The sequence below is a fragment of the Vigna unguiculata genome, chromosome 1 (genome assembly GCF_037176805.1).
Source record: "Vigna unguiculata cultivar grain cowpea cultivar isolate G323 ecotype 2 chromosome 1, ASM3717680v1, whole genome shotgun sequence".
Taxonomy (NCBI): domain Eukaryota; kingdom Viridiplantae; phylum Streptophyta; class Magnoliopsida; order Fabales; family Fabaceae; genus Vigna; species Vigna unguiculata.
The window spans coordinates 8,274,807-8,297,602 of NC_140792.1; the positions used below are offsets into that span (position 1 = coordinate 8,274,807).

At 36.0% G+C, this 22,796-nt stretch overlaps 1 protein-coding gene across 3 annotated transcripts; it reads right to left on the reverse strand.

The window, feature by feature from the left end:
• Positions 1 to 9,740: 9,740 nt before the first annotated feature.
• Positions 9,741 to 21,395, reverse strand: LOC114186767 (Nucleotide/sugar transporter family protein). 3 transcript variants are annotated; one of them, XR_003605143.2, is made up of 9 exons: positions 21,172 to 21,395; positions 20,396 to 20,503; positions 20,282 to 20,316; positions 12,247 to 12,359; positions 11,783 to 12,044; positions 11,408 to 11,676; positions 10,609 to 10,662; positions 10,371 to 10,514; positions 9,741 to 10,285 (listed from the first exon to the last, which is right to left on the reverse strand). XR_003605143.2 is itself a non-coding variant. In XM_028074778.2 (8 exons), exons 1-7 carry the CDS (start codon positions 21,259 to 21,261, stop codon positions 10,390 to 10,392), a joined length of 1,002 nt encoding a protein of 333 aa, XP_027930579.1. In that variant the 5' UTR covers positions 21,262 to 21,394; the 3' UTR covers positions 9,741 to 10,285; positions 10,371 to 10,389. The 3 variants fall into 3 exon arrangements, 1 of the variants encoding a protein (XP_027930579.1); XM_028074778.2 differs by lacking the exon at positions 10,609 to 10,662 and having other exon boundaries at positions 21,172 to 21,394; XR_003605144.2 differs by lacking the exons at positions 9,741 to 10,285; positions 10,609 to 10,662 and adding an exon at positions 10,725 to 10,784.
• Between the last annotated feature and the right edge of the window lie 1,401 nt (positions 21,396 to 22,796).

Sequence of the window (22,796 nt, forward strand, 5' to 3'; positions counted from 1 at the left end):
GAAACAATAGTAAAGAAATAGATCGATTCCACTACTTTTTCAAAATAGGATTCATCATTGGTTTTCTAAAGATTATTGTTATTGATTTCTTGTTTAAGACTTCAAATTAATCAATGTAACTTCTCAATTAATTTGTTGGCATCCTTACTTTCAATCAAAGTAACTTCTCAATCAAAAGCAAGAACTTTGTAGATTAATATTAGTAAATTTAACCAAAGTAACTTCTCAATTAAATATTACTAATCCTAATCATCTCCATTCTTTTGCCTCTTATATCTAGTAAAAAGCTAATTAACCAAAGTAACTTCTTGATTAATTCTAATCTAAATTTTCACCTTTAATCAAAGTAACTTCTCAATTATTAGCAAAAGCTCATTCAATCATATGAAAGTTTCTAAAATTAATCAAAGTAACTTCTCAATTAAAAATTAAAAACCCTCAAACTCATACGATTGTTATGTTATATAGATTTAACACCGTGCTAACTTGCTACAATGTAGAAATCATTACTTTTACTAAATTAAGAACCAAAAGACAGATGAAAATAAATCTCAATAAGAATCAAAAGAACAAACAAATTAATTGATCTAACCTCAGAATCCAATTAAGAAATTATAATAGAATCAACCCAAGAAGTTTAGAACTCCATGAATGCAAAATCAAAATAGAAGAAGAATAGAGAGATAAAGGAAGCGAAATTAGGCCCCCCTAAGGGTTCCTAAACTCCGAAGTCCCGAGCTTGTCCATTCTGCTTCTCCCTTATTCTCTTTATATATGAATTGGACTGGGCTTTTCTGTTGCTAAAACCTCTCAAATATCTTTTAAAATAAAGATAAAGATAAATATTCAAAGATATTTGGAGAGATATAAACTATTTGACAAATATAGTTGGCTAATAATTTATGATATAATTAAATAAATTAATTAGTTAAAGATATCTGATAAATTATCACCAAATAATATTTGTATTAATTTTCTAAATAACCCATTTTCAATTTTGTAGTCCAATTTTGCAGAGACATCCAAAGATATCAATATTTGCAAATAAACCCCTCTTCTTTAACCATTCTTTGACTTTTTGACCAGATTTGACGAACTTTTGACTAGTTGACTATTTGACTGTCCATTGACAGGATGACACGTCGCAGCCTTCTCCTTCTCTCATATCAGAATTAGGGTTTTCGCCTCCATGTTTCTCCTTCCTCCACCATGGATTGCGGCTGACGTGATGCTGCCACGCTTGCTAATGCAGATATTGTGGTTCGGCTCGGTGTGTGTTGTAGGTGCAGGGAGGTTCACGGCGTTTGCGTGGTGGTTTGGAAGTTGTGTTCACTGTTATTTCGTGGTGGTGGCAGTGTGAAGATGTAGAAACGGTGTTGTGCTCTCCGTTTTCTGGCAAGGATGAGGCTGCATCAATGGTGGACGATGCGGTGGTGTAGGTGCTGCCATGGCTGCTGCTTCGAGATGTAGGTGTAAATCAGTCTCGCTGCAGCGATGAAGATGGTGATTCCATGGTGGTGCTTCTAGTCCATGCTTACACGCGGATCTAGTGGTGACGGAACTGTGGTGCAAATGGAGGCTCGAAATCCGCAGGGACACTGCTATTGTAGTGGAGAAGATGGCGGAACTGTGCTTCCATGGTGGTGCAAATATGCATCAATGGCTGGAGATGATGGCGCAAGGTGCGGATTCGTTCACGGTGTGCAAGAAGATTGAAGATGGTGGAGTTGCGGTTGCTCCGGCAAGAGTGGCGGCTGCCGTGGAGGGTGGTCATGGTGGCTGAAATTAGGGTTAGGGTTTCATGTGTGAGATGGAGGAGATGATGACATGGTGCAAACGTGTCAATGATGTGAAAACTCTCTCTTCATCTTAAGATTAATGTCCAAGCTCCAACATTTTCTCCACAAAATACCTAAAAATAATTAGTAAAGAAAATTAGACCAATTAATGCCAAATTACTCAAAATTTAGAATAATGGCCCAATTGAGGAAAATGCTCTAACAAGAGACAATTAAGCACTAAACAAGCATCAAGATGGGTACAAAAAGGGCAATGGAATAAGGGAAAATAATAACTCATTAGAGATAAAGAGAAGATGACACTCCTAAGAAAACACTCTCACAAATGGTCAAATATAGAGTGTATAACTTCAAAATATTCAACCCTTACAATAGTCTACGATAGTCCCTTTTATAATTTTGGAAAAAGGCATCCTTGCAAAAATACAAAGCTAAGGATAAAGATGTTATAGCACAAAACTAAGCTTCTAGAAACTAGATCTAAAGGAGGTGTCTTGAAAAGGAGATAACCCTAGCTTGGTCTCCAAGCCTTCATATGTGGAACCTTTGACCTTCTAGAAGAAAAGGTCAAACTTGCTCTCCAAGCTCTCCAAAAGAGACTCCTAGCATATGTGGTCGCAAGTGCAAACCTCTCCCTTACTCCAAGTAGTGGTATCCTCCTCCAATTTATGTCTAGTTTATTCCGTCAAAAAAAAAACAAACAAAGAGTCAACACGTCAACTTAAGTCATGTCAACTAAGGTCAACAAGTCAACCAAATTCAAGTCAACATAAGTCAACTTTAGGACAATCAAAATAAAATTAAATCAAAAGAAGTTGAAGAAACTCCTTTTCTAAACATGTTTATTCTCCCTAAACATGTTTATAAAAAGGTTTGCCAACAAAAGTATAAAGGAGGTCACCTTTAAGGAAGCCAATTGAGTTTAGCTTCATTTGAGAAAGGATAGGTTCCTTACTCAAAGGAAACCCAAGCTCCACTCAATGGGGGATGTCCCTTTCCAAGTCATTAGGTAGATTAACAATAATGCTTAGTGGCATGTCAACACTTGTTTCTCATCTCCATTTCATGCCATTCTACCTTTTGTTCCTTTTCTTCTTAAATCAATTTGGCTTTTATGATTCCATTGCACTTTTGTTTTGTTTCTTGGTTTAAATGAATTCTATTATTCTCTAGAGCTCCTTGAATTGCACCATCACATCTAGATAAGTTGTTATCTTAATGTCTAGTGGGAATATCTCTAGGGCTTTCTTAATGATCATAACACCAAATTTGAAATTTTATAAAAGGAACCTATATCAAACATGATCAAAGCTTTCCATGTGTAGAAGCAACAATCACATTCTTAGAAGCTACAAATAGTGAATAAGGTAAAGATTGAATATGCAACAACAACCTACAATACCATTTCATATCTTGTAAATCTTAGTATCTTTTGTGATTAAGAAAAAACCTTATAATACTTCACTTTGTGGAGTCTTTCCTTCTAGGTCTAAATTATGATCTTTGTGAAAATGTTTCTTTTCTATGATTTATTGAGTTCTCAAGGGAAGATTAAGAATTATTTACCTAGACAGGTTGTACTCGTGTAATCTAGAAAGGTTTGTGTACTCATTGTAACCTAGAGAGGTTGGTGTACTCACTATAATCAATTTATCTGATTAACGGAACCTTTTAAGTTAAAGACTTAAGGAAGAATTGAACATAGCGCCCATGTATTTAGGTGAACCAATATAAATATCTTTATGTTTGTTCTTGTTACTAGATGTCTAGTTTAGTCTAGTCTTGTGTGAAAAGTGTCTACAAGCTCTATTCAAACCCCCTTTTAGAGCCTCATTTTATCAAAAACATGGTTTGGATGGATGTTTCTTCAAAACCTGGAGGTTCTTTAACGTAAACTTCGTCATCAGTAAGTCTATTTAGAAAAGAACTTTTTACATGCATTTGAAACTATTTTATGTTTTTATACATAACAATAGCTAACAATAATCTTATTGCTTCAAGACACCACTGGAGCAAAAGTTTCAGTAATGTTTCTACCTTTTTTTGTTGATTGTAGCCTTGTGCCACCAATCTAACTTACTTTCTTGCCACTTTACCATCTTCATCATGTTTGTTCTTGAAAAGTATCTATAATCAGATGAAGGTGGCATTAGAATTTAGACACCATTTCTTGTAAATTTATTCATGGCTAGAATCTAGTCTTCGTTTGAGAGTGTTTTTAAATAATAAGATCCTATTATTTTTATAATAAAAAGCTTACATATAAATAGAAATTTCATAAAAGGATCTCATTACTTAGAAAACACTCCATCTCTCTAAAGTTTCTCATCGTACATTCATCTCTTTGAAGATTGAAGACCGCTAAAGTGATCCATGTGGTGAGCTTTCCACATTTGTCTGATCAGTTTCTTCATTGAGTAAGTTGGTTTTCTACTTTTTTCACTTGAGTCAGTTGTTATTAGGCATGCATGTGAGAAATTTAGTTCACATGTAGCTTCTAAGTTCTCCTTGTGAATCTCTATTGATCAATGATACTAATGGTATGCCCTGGTACTCTTTGAGCTTTTGAGGCATCTTCTAGGTAAGGGAAAATGATTATACTATGTTTAAGTTATGTAAATATTGAATTGGTATATTATATGATTTTCTGAGATTGGCTTGTGAAGTTGATATTTCTTTTAGACCCATTTCTATTTATGCTTGTGGTGAAATTGAAATTGGTATGAATTGGGCATCTATAATCATTAAGGAGCTACTTAGACTTGACTGGAAAGACCTCAGTATGCAGAATATCATTCTATAGAATTATGCAGACTTGTTGGTTGAGGGTGAGCTCGCTCAACGAATATAAAGTCAGAGGCTCAAAGACTTGAGAGTCGCTGAGCCAGAATTTGTAAGACCCGTAAAATTTAATTAATTAAATAATTAATTAATTAATTAATTAATGTAGGTAGTAAAAGCCTTTATGGCATTAAATTCTTACTTGTATGACGTGGAAGAGTACTAGCTCAAATTGTTGAGAGTACTTTGATTGTGTGAGAGGACTTGGGTTCAAGTCCTATGTATGCCAATTATGTGTTATTTAATTGCTATTATATTTTTATATCTATGTATGATCTTGTTGTAGAAGGATATAATACTTGAATTATATTAGTTAGCAAGAAACATGAATTGGCATGATGGTTTGGCATCGACTTGGCATTGGCGTGGTTGAGGGTTCAAACCTTAGAGAACCTAAATTGAACTTTATTTTTGGTATTTTTGGTTTTGGATTGAATATGAAAGGGTAGAGGAAAACCCTAGCAGCCAAGGAGGGCTGGAAAACCATCATAAAGGAGAGAACGAAAATTGAGAGTGTTGAGGATTGAGTGGAATCTTGAGGTTGAATTGAGAGAAGCTAAGGAAGAGCATTGGTGAAGTAAAGGAGACCCAAAGACTACCAAATTCAAAGATAAGGAAATCAGGTTAGGGGAGCTGAACCACATCTATTTATGTTTTTACGCATATATGTATGTATTATATCATGTACGTGTATGATCTCCCTTTGCTTACATTGAAATTTGAGTTTCTGGAATTTTTCTAGAAACCGCTTAGCGGGTGGTGAACCACCGCCAGGCGACGCATTAGTTTGTGCTTATTTTTGGGTCCCTGAAGAGGAACCTCCTGGCGGCACAACCCTTGCAGCCAGGCGACACATGGCTACAACCCAGATTTTCTAGGTTTTTGTTGAACTGCCTGGCGGTGATGAACAACTGTTAGGCGATACAAACCACTTTTGGCACGATTTTGTTGTTTTGCGTAATTTGAGATGATTCTGATCGAAGGGAGAGTTAGCCTGAATCGTTCAGTGAGGATTTGATATTAAATATCATTGGGTTTCGAGTGATTGCGAGCTAAATTTAATGGAACAATGGGAAGATGATGTTAGGGTTGGAAATTGGGTTCTTGATGTCCTAAGGAAATTGATGGTTCAATTGTACTGGAAAGAGCGAATGAATGGGTTTGGGATGAGAATCCTTATAACTGTAAATGAATTCGAGTGAGGATTTGGTGAAATCTGCAATGGAGGAAGACCAAGGAGTGTTGGGGCTTCGCAAGTGCAAGGAGAGGATTTCTGGGTTCCTAGAACAACAAGAACCGCCTAGCGGCACCCAATTGGCTGCTAGGCGCCATACCAGAGAGGTGCGTGGTGTTATGTTCACGAAAAATGTTGTTTTTGTACTTTTTGCGCAACAGGAACCATCGGGCGGTAGTTTAGTCCTGCCAGGCGCCACCTCCTCACTTCTGGGCGCTAGGCGCTACCATGTTTTTTTAGTTTGCGCATTTTTCGTAAAACTGCATTTCCGTTTGTTAACCGTCTGATTTAGGTGAAATTTTGACAGGTGGTCCATAACATGTGGTTCTTCATTTTGAACGGTGGAGATTGGATTTGGAGCTTAGTAGCTAGAGATATGCATTACTTAATATTTCTGATTTTGGAGTCTGTAAAATACATGAATAAGCTCTTGATAAGTTCAAGTAACTTCTAATGAAACATGATTGGGTTATGTGGTAAGTCTTTATCAATTTGAATGTTCCTTTAGGTTAGTCACATGTGGAGAATTGGTTTGGTGAAGGTATGGGTGTCAATATTAAATTGCATTAGTGCATAAGATCATGTGCTTAAAATTGTTAGAGTGATGCTGCTTATATTTTGTTTGAGCATGCTTGGGATGGTCTATATGACTAGGGGATGAATGCACATGTGAGGTGCTATAAGGCCTGGAACATTATAGATGGCAATGCTTTTCATTAGGGGTACTCTAGAATAAGAGCAAATGAGAGCAACCAGTGTGAAGTGTGCTTGAACCTGAATTAAAACCAGTACTACGGAAGTACTAGTGTAGCGCCTGGCGGTGGTGATCGACTCGCCAAGTGACAACGTAGAAATAGAGGGTTCTTGATCACGGTGGTGCTTGGTGGTAAGGAGGGGTGCGTCAGGCGGAGTGTGCAGTTTAGTAAATACTAAGGCACGTGGCGCCTGGCGGCACAGGAAGTCCCGCCGGGCGATAGTTGCAGTGGCAGTGAAGACTAAGGCGCTTAGCCTTGACGGTATGTGTCCCCCACCAGGCGATCTGGAAGCGACAACGCTTAGCGGTACGTGTTCCCCGCCAGGATATTTTGCTGCAGCAGATTGGTGTTATACTTGCTATGATGTGCGTGATCTACAAGGCTTCTAGAATATCTTAAAGGTCGGCTTGCTGGTGTTTCTTGAGTTGAGCTCAGAACGTATCCCTTGAGTTGAGCTCAGGATAGGGGTTAAGCACGTGACATTCCTCGAGTTGAGCTTAGAATGACATCCCTCGAGTTGAGCTCGGGATGGCAGATGAACACGAGGAACCCTTGAGTTGAGCTCGGGTTGGTGAGTGTTGCCGGTGTGAGTGTGCTGGTTGTGGCCAGTACGGATAGGTCCAGATAGATTGCCCTCCTCAGTAATTAGCTGATGAGTTTGGTTGTCTTGGGACGTTACGAACTATGTTCGTATTTGGGAACTCCACCTGGCGTTACGGTGTATGATCCGTAGCAATGGTTTCCCGCGCGTGTTCTATCGGTTGTGGCCGATAGGTATGGTAGCAAGACACCTTGGGGTACTCACTATAAGACGTAGAACATGATTGACATGGTTGTGGCCATGTGGTGTGAATCAAGGGAAGGGATTCCTTTGGTGTGTTCGTGTGATATATATATATATATATATATATATTATATATATATATATATATATATATATATATATATATATATATATATATATATATAAATGTGTTTATATTTATATGTTTATTTTATTAGCTCACCCTATCTGGTTATGTTTGGCGATGATCGTATACGTGGCATACGTGAGCAGATGGTGTTGCAGGTGGATCTGGTGAGGCATAGAGCCAGAGCGGGGCTAGTCTTAGGGCAATTTTCTCAGAGTTTTTACATTGTCTTTATGATTTCAAATCAGTTGTAATTATTAATATTACTGGACTATTTGTTAATGGTAATAGTAATTATATTCAAGGATTTTGGAATTATTATTGAAGTAAATAAAGTTTTGAAAATTCCCGCGGTTTTGGGAAATGGATTTATAATTAATGAGTTTTTATTTTCTTATTTTATATTATTATTTAAACTCGTAATATCCGGTCGGGATATTACAGAATTCACTCGCTATGCCAAACCAAAGTTAGGTACTTACTAATTTAGGAGTCATTGGTCGAGTATCTACTCGCTTAGTGAATCCAAAGTCAAAGAGTTGATTGACTTTGTAGTCATTGGTCAAGAATAATCTCACCGAGCGAGTTTTAGAGAAATTTACCTCTGAGAGTTCTAGTGATTCACTCGCTGAGCGAGCCATCTAATCGTTGGTTAAGTGAACTTTTTGCATTAACATAAGGATTCAATAAGGAGGTATCCTTTCTATAATAACTACTCACACTCAAGTAGAGTAGAGTAGGTTATGCCGTGAAGAGAAGAAAGAGGTCCTAATCACTTGACTTGATCAGGTCCTAAGCGCAAAGGGAACTTACCTTGTGAGTGGTTGGGTGATAACCTCTTGAGGCAAAATTCTACATAAGGAAGCATCACAGGTGCGTACAACCAGTGAGTTCGATATCAAAGCACATGTATCCGGATAATCGAGTTTAGTGTCAATTATTTCTATGTTTATAGCATATCTGTGTGTTATCCTACTTTTATATGAATATTTTGTGTTTACATTAGCTTTACCTATTTTTGTTGTGTGTTTGTGCCTGTTTATCTCTTTTACAATGAATACTTAATTGTGTGAGAAGAGGAGGATGCGAGTGAGGATATCCCTCTGATAAATAGTAATGAATCTATGGAGTAGGATCTTTTAGTAGGAGTAGTTTATGTTTTGTTTAGCATTAAGAAAACTCTTAAACTCATGTGCTTAGTTTTGTATATATTTTTATATTACTATAGTTATTTTGGGATAAATGTATTAATATTTAATATTTGTCTTTTACTATCTGTTTCGGTTTTAACAATGTGTAATGTTTTATTTAATAGTAAGACGTTACGGTTTCTTATCAGAACAACCAGTTTCTATCATGTATCTCGGCATTTAATTTTGAAGTAAAAACACATCCCTTCATCGTTAGACTAATTGATAGATCAATTTGTATTTTTGATTTATGTACATTATCTTAATTAAACAATTTAAAAATCTCAGTAAAATGACTTTTATAAACTACTGGAAATATATGCATGCCAATCTGTATACATTATTTGGTTTCTTTTAATTATATTTTAAATTAAAAGTTAATTAAAATGGTTAATTAGACACACAAAGTTTCAAGAATAGCCGTTAATTTAAATAATAATTAAAAGGTAAAATAATCTAACAATGTCTGTAAACAAAATGGGAATAATTTGTTTACCGTTGTTAAAGATTGTAAATTTGAAAGTGCACATTTGGCATGCTTTATCTATTTTAGCTTTAAAGTATTAAATAATATAAAATTTACTCATGCTGTACGAATTAAAATACTAGTGATTTGACTGTGTAAAATTATTTAGTCATACATGATAATTTCTTCTTTGACATTGTAAAGTTACATACACTGTCAAGCAATTGTCATATATCATATATCATAAGTTCCATATATGCACATTGAAAATGATTAACCATGTTATCTGCAACAAGGTCTGGAGTTTAATTTCAAGCCTCCTGTCATAAGAACACAGACGGATCCACTAAATGAAAAAACAGCAAGATTATGAAAATCAGTAATTATATATATGTGGAAAACGTCCTACAGTAACTCCAAAATACACATATGCTACAAATGCACAACACATGCCCTTTTTCTATATATTTTTGTCTTTTCCTATAACTCTATTGAACTAGAGAGAGCCAACGAGATAAATACAGAAAAGACAACAATGACAGCATGCAAATAAAAAAAAATTACATAGGATCAAATATTCCCAACACTAAAACAATGTCTCAATGTCGAATGCTATCAATACATTTTAAATAAACAAATTACTTTTACAAGTTTTCATCTGTCTAACAAACTGCTCTATATACCGCTGTTATTGGACCATTGTCCAATAATAATAATAAATAGTGGGTGGAGGGGCTTTTAATCTTTCATCATTCAACTTCAAATATTGAATCGCTAAGATTGAATGGTAATTGCTACAGACAAATAAATATTGTGAAATGCGAATAACTTCAAATTCCTCAAAAATCAAATGCCATGGCCAAGCACCTCTTTTTTAAAGGATGAAGTTTGTATTTTACATCTTCATGTACTAAATTGGATCGCCACATTGCTTCCCCCGATCTAAATTTAGCTGAATTTGTATTAAGATTGAACAAAAAATGCTTGCGTATACTTCTATCTACTACATGAACACTTGATGCCCCCTCTTGCTACATTATGTAAAAACTACTACATAGTCTCGTCAACTTCTGAATGGGGCATGGACAACTGGAAGAGATACAAAGAAATAATCTATAAGAGGAAGCAAAATTGCGGGAATAAGAACTATATTTCATTTACATTATTTACATACCTCGTGTTAAAGACTGCAGCTATCTACTCGTTAAAGGTTGAGACTCTTGACTTTGGGAAGATTCAGGGTCGGAGTCATTTGAGGTGGCTCGAGAGGCTTCGTTTTTCAACTTGTAATTATTATATGCTGCTACCCCTGCAATGGCTGGATAAAAATTTAAAAAATGGTTACAGAAGCTGCTCCCTTTTCTTAATCAACAGATAGCATTGCTCATGATTGCTTCTAATCTAACACTTACAATTATTATAACTATTACATCGGATCGTTTAGTGGAGCAAACTTATCTCAGCACCTAGTTCATCATACAAAACACTTAAACATAAGACATTATTGAAGGAGAACTAAGCTTCTTACCATATGGACCAACAGGCAATGGTAAAAAAAAGTAGATGTTGATCACTCTCCACTCTCATCCTAAAAAAGGGATTTAAAAAGAGAGAAATTGTTGTAATTGGAAATCATATATAACTGTGCATACAGAAATGGTTCATGTTGCTAAGACTAAACCAGAAAAGAAGGCCTTACAACTATATTTGCATAGACCTAAATTAGTTAAGGGAGAAGGTGTTTAGTAAGGAGCGAAAGTCAATTATGGATAGAAAAGTAAATAGTATTAAAGGAAATAATTCCTAAGAGAGAGTATGGTTAATAGTTCTCAAGTTTTAGCTTTTGGAAGAGATTCGATTACTCAGCCAGGAAGCTTCTGCTTTTATACTTAACTGTATCTCGTACTCTCAGTTTCCATTAATACAATCTCTATTCAGTTTTGCCCCATCAATAACATACTTATAGTTAATCTCCAACCATACTATTTGTTCACGCTAATTTCCAAAGTGAAGTCTTTGCTTCCATGAGCTTTTAAAACGTGCCTAATGGCACATAAGCTTCCAGGGAGCACCCAATACTGGGCCATCAACTTTCCTGGACAGTGGAATATGTAGATGTACACTACGGCCTTTGGTTTGTGAAAATTTCTCAAAGGCTTTATCTAATGAAACAGGAAAATTTAAAAGGTCAAAGCAGAATCAGATTCTTACCAATAGCATAACCAACCAAATTGATCATTGTTAACTTTGTATCAGCAAACAGAATAGCAGACACTAAGACAACCACCCAATCCTTGACAACTCCGGCCACACGAATGGTTAAAGCACTTGTATGTGTAATAACAAGAAAAACTGATAAGTTTAGAGCAAAAGTACAAAGGCAGTTGAGGATGAGCAAAATAGGAGGGAAGTTCCATGGTCCATGTTCATCCATCTTCGATTTCTCCAGAAATATCCATGGAAGGAATAAACAAATTGCACTGCAGAAGAATAAAAAATTATTCTGGCAAGAATCAGTTCATGATACACGAACTTTCTTCAAACATTTTTGCAACAGTAAGTGAAATTACTAAGAGAAACCCTTGCCTGCAGGGACTAACATAATACATCACGGATATAGGATTCAACTTAAGACCTTTCCTCTTAACAAAAATCTCCATGAAGATAAGTCTCAGAGCTTCGCCAACAACACCTCCCATTTGGTAAACTACTCCAACCCAGTTTATGTTTATCTCTCCATAAGAAGCTACTAGGACGCCAAAACTAATCACAGACATGATTAATAGCATTCTACAGCTCATTACTTCAAGTCCTACAGCTACTCCAAGCACAAAAACAGCTACAGGCACTGCGGTTGACAATTGAAGAACTAAATTAGTTGTCATATTGGAGAAAAAGTACTGTAAATATAAAATCATTATATGGTGTATATAAGTACTTTAAAAGTCTTGCAATACACATTTTGTGGTTACACTTTCCATTGCCAAATATCATATATGAACAATGATACCTATCGTCTATCAATAATCAACAAGATCACTAAAACTTACTAACTGCCTTCAGCATTTGTGCAAAAGCAACAGAAATGTACAGGTAGGCAGTATTTCCCAGCCAAAGAGTCATCGCAAACATGGCCCCAATTGGCACTACGGAAGTAAGATATCTGAAACAATAAAGGTATAATTACAACTGAAATTTGGAGTCCCCATATGTATTTTAAATGCAATAAACTATTACGGTGAATAGACTTGAAGTTAATATACAAGACGTATATGAATGGGCACAAACTTTCAACCGACCCAGTTTATTCTTATAAACTAAACCAGGCAGAAGACAAAAGAAATATCAATTAAAAAGTCCAAACCTAATTTACAAATATGCAGAAATATCTGGAGCCAGTCACTTTGACACAGGATTAGCATTAGTTTTCAATCAAAAACATTGCACATGAACTTCTAAAACAAAGAAGTTCACTTACAGAACAGCCATCAAATAAATGACTTGAATCCTTGTAGCCAACACAACATACTGAAAATGTAGCTATCCATTTTAAATTAGTTAACTAGAAATCAAAGTATCATGTCAATGTCTCATCTCTGAAACTTTTTATGGTAATACAAATTACCATTGTTATATCACAATGGTAATTTGTTATTGCTTTCTTAGTTTTAAGGAGTCAATTTTAGTTTATTTGTTTTGATGGTCTGACTCAATCTTCATCTATTGGTCCTTGGGTATTCGACTCAAGCGTCACTAATCACATTACTGGTAACAAATTTTTGTTTTCCTCTTTGTCCTTTCCGGATAATTTACCCTCTATTACAATGGGTAATGGGTCTAGGGTTTTAACTCATGGTGTTGGGACTGTCAATCTTTTTCCTTTTTTATTCATTGATAATGTTCCTTATGTCTCTGGGTCTCTTTTTAACTTATTATCCATTAGTCATCTAACTCGTTCTCTTGATTGTTATTTCCTTTACCCAAACTTCTATTTGTTTATAGGACTAGAGTTCGAGACAGGTGATTGGCATCGGATATGACTCCCATAGTCTTTATAATCTCGGCCCTTCCTCACATGGTGGCAAAGTTATGGAGTCTCCATCTCCTCTTTATGCTCAGTTAGATCATCCTGGTCTTGCCAAATTGCAGCAGTTGGTTCCTGCCTTATCCAAGTTGTCCAATTTGGTGTGAGTCGTGTCAATTAGGAGAACATAGTCATAGTCCCCTTTAGCATTAGTTCACTCTAACATTTGGGGACCTAGTCATGTTACGTCTAATCTAGGTTTTCAATACTTTGTTACTTATATTGATGATTATTCAAGCTGTACTTGATTATTTTTAATGAAAACTCATTCTAAATTATTTCATATATTCCAGTAATTTGTGATCCTTTAGGTGTGTCTTGTCTGCTAATAGTTTCTTCTCCACCACCGCTTCAAGTTTATAGTCACTGACATCGTTCTCAAAAACCACTGAGTGATTCAACTCAAGTGCCAACTACTTTGTCTCTTCCGGTTCAGACACATGAGCCTGACCTCCCACCAAGTGGCCTTCCAATTCTCCTCTAAAAAGGTATACGTTCTACACGTAATCCCTCTCCTCGTTATATTGCTTTAAGTTATCATAGATTATCTTCACCCTTTTATACCTATCTTTCGTCCATTTCTTCTGTGACCATTCCCAAATCTGTTTATGATGCCTTAGCACATGCTGGTTGGCGTCAGGCCATGCTAGATGAACTTAGTGCTCTTCATAATGGTGGAACTTGGGAGCTTGTCCCATTACCGTCTGGGAAAACTATTGTTGGTTGCAGGTGGATTTTTGCTATCAAAGTTGGTTCTAATAGTACTATTGATCGCCTCAAAGCCCGTCTTGTGGCCAAATGATACATACAAATTTTTGGGTTGGATTAAGGTGATATTTTTTCTCCTGTTGTAAAGATGGCTTCTATTTGTTTGTTTATAGCCATGATTGCTCTTCAACAATGGTCTCTTCATCAATTGGATGTTAAAAACGCGTTTCTCAATGGAGATTTGCAAGAGATTTATATGGAGCAACCTCTTGGATTTGTTGCTTAGGGAGAGCCTTTGGGGATGGTATGTCGTCTTGGCAAATTTTTATATGGTCTCAAACAATCTCCTAGGGTTTGATTTGGAAAATTTAGAAACGTTGTTTCACAGTTTGGTATGACTCGGTGTGAGGCAGATCATTCAGTGTCATTCGAGTGTTGGATGTATCTACTTGATAGTATATGTTGATGGCATAATTCTTACCGACAGTGACAACCATGGCATTTCCCCAATGAAACAACATATTTGTAACCAGTTTCAGACCAAAGATCTCGGAAAACTCAGATATTTCTTGGGTATTGAGGTGGCATAATCCAACGATGGTATTATTATATCTCAAAGGAAATATGCATTGGATATTCTGGAGGCAACTAGATTGATGAATTCAAAATCTGTTGACACACTCATGGATCCTAATACTAAACTTCTACCAAATCAGAGGGAGCCTATGTCAGATCCCGAGCAATATAGAAGGTTAGTTGGAAAATTGAATTATTTTACAGTTACTTATTCTGACATTTCCCTTACAGTCAATGTGGTAAGCCAATTTCTTAATTCCCCATGTAAAGATCACTGGAATGTAGTCATTCGTATATTAAAGTACATAAAATCTCCTGGAAAAGGGTTGTTATATGGTTCTAATAACCATACAAGAGTGGTTTGTTATTCAGATGCTAATTGGGCAAGTTCTTCTTCTGATAAAAGTTCTACATCCGGATATTGTGTCTCCATTGGTGGTAACTTGATTTCTTGGAAAAGCGAGAAACAAAGTGTTGTGACAAGATCTATTGTATGAGCAAAATATAAAACTATGGCTTCAGCCATTTCTGAGCTTGGTTGGCTTAAGCAATTGCTTAGAGAGTTATAATTTGGAGATGTTACTCAAATGACACTTGTATGTGACAAATAAGTTGCTCTTCATATTAGTTTTAATCTTGTTTTTCATAAGAGGACCAAACACATTGAGATTGACTGTCATTTCATTCGAGAGAAGATTGTATCTGGAGACATCAAGACTGAGTTTGTTAACTCAAGTGATCAATTAGCAGATATTTTTACTAAGTTTTTACCGGGACTGAGAATTAATTATATTTGTAACAAGCCTGGTACATACGATTTGTATGCACTAGCTTGAGGGGGAGTGTTAGACATATTGTTAGATATCTTAGATATTTGATCTTTGTCTTCTACCTCCAGTTTCTTTGTTATTATTCTTTATTTTGTATATTGGAGTTAGCCCATGTCTCCTTTATTATAAATATATTATCCTATGTCTATTTTTACACAAGACGAAGATTAATCTCAAACCTATCTCTATTTTCATGGCTTATTTCTAGAACCACATTGTTAGTGGAAAGTTATTCTTAAATTCTATAAATTGTAATGTTTCCATTTGAAATAATATGATCAGATATTCATTATTCTTCGTTAAGCAAATTCTGCTTTTCTTAAAATATTCCAATAAGAAAAATCCAAGTCTTACGTTGATTAGAGATGTGTAACAAAAAGTGGAGGAGTTGTTCGTGAAAATTCTCTTCGGGAGATAACATCTCATGTGGCAACTAAGTCATACAATGAGCAAGGAAAAACGTGCACACTAGGTTGACCAACACATGTATGCGAGACTTTGTGTGGCCTTAAAATAGAATATAACTCAGTTAGGGAGAGAAAGAGTGGGAGTGTGTGATTTTTTTACCTCTGTCCCTCTTGTTCTTGTTCTTTTCTTTCACTGTAACTCTCTGCTGCCTATAGTGTTACCCCTTAATTGTATGAAATCCAATAGTAGTTAATAATACAAAATAGAGAGAATTCACTCAAATCTTTAGCTTCTTCACTACACTTTTCGAATTCCACTTTTCACTACACGTCTAAAAGAGTTACCTCCAAAGTGAAGCAACTATATGTGGATATTAAATGCATTTTGGACATCATGGAATCACACAATCATAGATATTCATTACGTTTTGAGACTTTGGAATCAGCTCTTGATAATTCAACACGCAAAGTTCTTGCGGTTGATTCCAACACAAGCAGACCGATGACACAACAACCATTTCATGTGCGTAAAGTCCAAATAGATTTTCAATTTTATGGCATACATTGGATTTTCAAAGCCAAACAGTTTTTCAATAATTATCATACTAGCAATGAAAACCTTTTAACAATTCCAACGACTTATCTCAGTAAAGAAGTGGTCTCCTATTTTCAAATAATGACTAGGTTTGATTCATTTTTTTCTTCGTTAGCTTTCACACACATTGCGTGTGTCTAATCATGAGTATTATAAGCACTTCACATTGTTGGCCAATAGAGTCCAAGGAGTTACCTTGGAAGCTCTCTTGGATTCTTTTTGTGGGAGGATTAAAATCGGACATACGCTGGGATGTCAAAGCCCAATTCGCTACTACTTTACTAGGTGTTGTCTCCTTAGCCAAGTTGCATGAATAAAAATATTTTTTAAAACCTAAATCCTATTACCCTAACTATCAGCCCAAAACACAATCAACAAACACTAGCCTACGTGTCATACAGTCCTTGAAATCCATGAAACTAACCCCTATGTTAGGAACACCTACTTCAAGTCCTACAATCCATAACCAAAGAAATTCTTCCATTAAAAGAATAACCCATGCTGAGATGCAACTACAAAGAGAAAAAGGGTTGTGTTTTACATGTGATGACTGAGTCTCTCTCAAAGTCCTAATAGGAAATACTTATTGATGCAGATGAAAAGGATGAGTTAGAGAATCTGCAACCAGATCCACCTGACTCATCTAGGGACTTTGGATCCAATTTGTGTGGAAGCATCATTTGTCATATAACGCTCCAAAAGGCTCTTACAAACTAAGAATTATGAAGTTTCAAGGTTGTATTAATGGAATGATGGTGCGATTCGATAATTGCAATATCACTTGTTGCGAGCTCAACAGCAAATGAAGAAATTTGCAGACAAAAAATGCAAGTTCATGCAGTTGGAGGTAGGAGAGTGGGTGTTTATCAAATTGTGACCACATAGCTCGACGTATTAACTAGAAGTTGGCACCTAGGTATTACGAGTCTTTTTCAAGAGTGGAAAAAATTGGAGAAGTGTCCTATAAGGTGCAGCTACTAGAATCAGCCAAAGTACATCCAGTTTTTCACATTTCCCAGCACAAAAAGGCTATTGGGAACCGTATGGTGGAATATGTTTTGCCATCACAATTGGGATTAGAGGAGGAAGGTATGGAAGAACCTGGGCAATGTTAGCAGCCATAGAGATTGCTAAGGGGGGCACCATAATCAAACAATGGTTGGTGAGGTGGAAGGGGAGAACAAAGGAGGAGACAACATGGGAAAATGAGGTGTTGCAAAGTCAATTTCCTTCATTCAGCCTTGAGGACAAGGTTGTAGTTGCATAGGGGGGTAATGATAGAACTTATAATAGAGGTCATACGGTGAGAAGTGAGCATGGGCCTGTTACTCAACAAGGAACAATTATAGATAGGGTAGTTAGGCCCAAGATATGGAAAGTTTATACCAGGAGAAAGAAAATGGGGTCAAGTGGGGAAGGAGTGAGAAATTAGTTAGGATATGGGGATGACGTGTAAGAAATCCCTATTATGAGGGATTTTGGTATATGAGAGAGAGGGAGGAGATTGTTAGGAGGAGGGGCAATTGTTGGCCTGTTTTGAGAGGAGAGTTAGTCTCTGGAGGAGTCTAGGACTTTGGGGTTACTTTGTTGTTGTAGAGTTATACGCTCAAAACTGTTTTACTGCATCATCCATCAAATAATACATACCTAGTTATTCAGTTCATTCAGTTTCTATCAGTATGACGTATTGGTGTATACTCCTAGTCTATTTGCTCATTTGTATCATTTGGAGGAGGTCCTCAAACTACTCAGAGAACATAAATCGTTTGCTAAATTATCCAAATTATGTTTTGGCTTACAAGAGGTGGAATACTTGGGACATATTGTTTCAAGCAAGAGAGTTGCAATGGACAAAAAAAAGGTTCAAGTTTTCATGGAATGGCCTTTTCCCACTAATTTTAAACCGTTGAGAGGAGTTCTGGGACTCACTAGATATTATAGGAGGCTCATTAGAGGCTATGCCTCAATAGCATCCCCACTTACCCAACGTGTTAAGGAAGGATAGTTTTTCATGGAGTTCAAAGGTTATTGCGTCTTTTGAGAAATTAAAGACAGTCCTTACTCAAGCCCCAATGTTTGCTTTGCCAGATTTCACTAAACCTTTTTGTCTTAGAAGCAAAAGCTTCGGGTACCGGAATTGGAGTAGTTCTCAGCCAAACTCACCATCTATAGCATTTTTCTACAATAAATTAAATACCAGAATGCAGAATCAACCTGCATATGCCAGAGAATTCTATGAAATTACAGAAGCTATCACTAACTTCAAACACTACCTTCTTGGGAACATGTTTATCATCCAAACTAATCAATAGAGTTTGAAAAACTTAACTGATCAAGCTATTCAAATACTGGAACAATAAAATTGGCTTCACAAATTACTAGGATATGATTTCTTAATTGAATATAAATCTGGCAAAGAGAATATAGGTGGAAACTCCCTTTCTAGGTCATTTTATATGGCTTGGTCAACTACCAACCTACACATTCTGCCACAACTAAAACTTGCTTTGAATAAAGATGTTAAGTAGCAATTTATTATAGCACTGTGTAAAGCTAACATACCTCCTCCTCAATGATTTGTTGGAAGCCATATTGGGTATGCTAGAACTTTGGCCAGATTAGCAGCTCAATTCTATTGGCAGGATATGCACGAAGACATTAGGGAGTATGTCCATAATTGTATTGTGTGCCAACAAGCTAAAAACTAGCTGATTCCTGAAGAATTATTACAGCCACTACATGTTCCAAAACAAATTTTGGATGACATAGCAATGGACTTTATCACCTCCCTCCCTCCCTCTCAAGCATTTCTAGTCATTATTATAGTCATGGATAGACTATCTAAATATGCTCATTTCATTACTCTTAAAACTGAAGATACAGTAAGCAAGTGGTAGAATCCTTTAATAAGAAGATTGTTAACTTGCATGGACTTCCTCAGACCATTGTGTCTGATAGGGACACGGTCTTTGCCAATCAATTTCGGCAACACTTATTTAAATTGAATGGGGGAGGACTTGTAACAAATAGTGGAGGAGTGGTTCACGAAAATTCTCTTTTAGAGATAAAACCACACGTGACAGCTAAGTCATACAACGAGCAAAGGAGGAAAAACATGCACACTAGGCTAGGCTAACCAACACACGTCTCAAAGATTTTGTGAGGGCCCGAAAATAGAATATAATTCAGTTAGGGAGAGAGAGTGGGAGTGTGTGATTTCTTGACCTCTGTCCCTGTTAATCATGGAAGTAATGCGAGGGTAGGAAGAAATTTAGAGATAAAAATAGTAAAATGGGTAGTTGTACAGGGGGGAACTTTCTAGGAAAGTCTATATATTCTTATCTTGTGGGTGTTGCGGGATTCTTTGGTATTGACGGTCTTTTGACTTGGTGACAAGGAATACCCTGTGTGAAAGGAAAGCAGTTTTCCTTTTGGAAGCTTTGGCTTTTTACTGTGTGTAAAGTGAATAATAGAGTGCAAGACTTTGTCTTTTCTTCTTTTTTCTGTCTTGTTTTCTTATCACATTTCTGGGTGCCTAACAGTCCCTCTTGTTCTTGTTCTTTTCTTTCTCTGTAAATCTTTGCTATCAATGGAGTGGCCCCTTACTTGTAAGAATTCCATTATCAGTCAATAATACAAAATACATCCTTAGCTTCTTCACTACCCTTTTCGAATTCCACCTTTTACACACACACCAATAGGCGCAACACCATATGCTGATTTTTTTTAATAGTATTATTCTCAAATAGCAAATGTCATAAGATCCCACTTTTAAAATACCAAGAGTCACCAACAGCCAGAGAAATAAAACAATTAAATTGTTTCATATATAAAATCGTATTTTAAATCAAGCATCAACTATAGCATTCTTCTTTTTGTACTCACACTTCAGGAGTCATTCCCTGATCAACCTTCATAACCTGTAAGAAACAGATCAATAACCTGCATTACATGACAGAAACAGATTAAATAGCACAATACACCAAGCACAATCCATACCTTCAGAATCTTGGTTAACGAAAAACACAAAACGGAGGAGAAGACCATGTGAAGTAGAGTCAACCCCAAAGGATAGGGGAAGTTAATTTCCTTAGAGGACAAAACCCACTACAGAGACAAATGAAAAGACAAATTAGGCATCAGCAACATAACAAAACAGTTTTTAAGCATTTTCTCGTCGATTATTCATTCCTCAAATGAAACCACTCACGAACTAAGCAAAATCTAACATCAAACAGGAGACAATAATACTTCCAAAAAGAAAAATCACTCCAATAGAGAGCCAAAGCACAAATAACCAAAAAAAAAATCCAAACGACAAGCTCTAACACAAGGTACTCAACCATTACCAATACACCGACGTGATTTAACAAATGAGTCACGACATCAAAATTTCCGCAAAAAGTGAAGAAAAATTTGCTCAATTGCTCAATTCTCTTACTCGAAAACCAAACTCCAGAAACAGCCAAATTAAACACTTCCGTTCCGATTGAACAAAATGCCCAGCTACCACTAACAATATCAACTGAAAAATCATTCATCATCATATCCAATTTCAATCAACAACGCACGCCGCTAATTTAGGCAAGACAATTCACAGAACAGAAGAAAGCAAATTAAAATAGAAACACGGAAACATAACATCGAATCCTGACTTTGAATTCAGCACTGAGCGATCTTGGCGATGTACTTCTGACAAAGCATTTTCGGGCAATTTTTATTAGGGGAAACAAACGGAGAAGAGAGTGCATGAGTTTAAAGTGATTGGCGATAACCTTGTTGAAGAAGATTTGACCACTGGAGAGAGCAATGTAGAGAAGAATGTAACCGTAGGTGCGCAAAGTATCAGTCTTCAGATCCGCCATTGATGCAAAAGCAGCGATGTTTCGTGTTTCAGCTTATGACTTCACTGACTCTTAGCGTCCTTTCAAAGATGCATTTGAAACCCGATTCCAAAATGGGTCGGGTCTCGGTCACCCGATATTCGGTAGAAGATATTGAAAGAAAGAGGCTCACGATTACACATTTATCACGTAACAGAACAGTGAAAGGAAATAAATGGTTAAAAGTATAGTTTATTGGAATATAACCATATATAGAATTTTAATAGTTAAAGGAAATATATTATGAAATAAATTTTCGTTAATTTAAATTTATTATAAATACCAACTTTTACGTTTTATATGTATTTTCTAAGATTAAGAAAATGAATTCTGAATATTTTTCAAGAACAATATAATTCACAACTTTAACCATTGTAACAATATGTGTGTTTTTGTTTGCCTTAAACACATAGAAAAGGTTTCTTAGAACGTGGTGGGACTTGTTTGACAAACATTGTATTTGAATGTTATATTTACTCACTTTTAGCAAATAAATTTATTTTACTAAATTATATGCATGAAATAAAAAAAAAATAGTAACCAATGACACAAAAATATGTCATATTTTATTATAATTTACCACCTAGTAAAGGTTTTAAACCATAAAATATATATATATATATAAAAAAAATTTAAAATTCAAAAAAATATTATTTAATAATTTTAATTATCTATAACTCATAATTTAATTATCTATTTTATTTAAAAGTATTTTAAAGGTATAATTACTGATTTGGTACCCAACTTTTTCAGAATGTTCAATCTTGTACCCAAACTTTTTACATGGATTTATTTTAGTACCTTCCGTTAAACACTCTTTAACGTCATTTGGCTTCTGTTGAGCTGGCACTATGCAGCATATACGTGACAGAAAGTGGCAGAATTAAGGGGTGTGCACGTGGATTAAGTTGTAAAAAAAAAATTGGAATTAAGTAATTGTGTAACTTCAAATTTTTTCAACGCGATTACTAAGTGAATTGGGGGAAAAATTAGGGCACATGAAAACTAGTGGAAAAGGAAAAATCAGGGCATAAATTGTGTGAAAGCTGAAATCTCGAATTGGGAATTAGGGTTCTTAGTGGATACGCGTTCGGTGATCGGAGAAGAAGGACGGAGATTTTGCTTCCGTTCGTTGGAGAGGGCGAAGCTGGGAAGAAGAAGGTTCGGCAATGGAAGACGGAGAAGGAAAATATGTGGCACTCGTGGAAGGTGAGTTTTCTTTTCTGCTATTTGTATTCGTGTTGATGAATGCGTGTTGATGAATACAGCCACCACTACTACAGGACAAGCTCTGATTTCGCATCACCCGTGAATTGTGAGAGCAAGAAGAAGATGATTGACTCATTGACATTTCTTCAATGTCTCAGAAAAAGTAGAAGAAGAGAAATCCAAAAAATAGGTCAATCTCCACAAAAAGGGGCACTTTAATTTGATCACAAATAAATAGGGATCCAAGTCATTTTTTGTGAACCCCTTAATTCTGCCATGTATCTGCTGCATAGTGTCAACTTAACAAA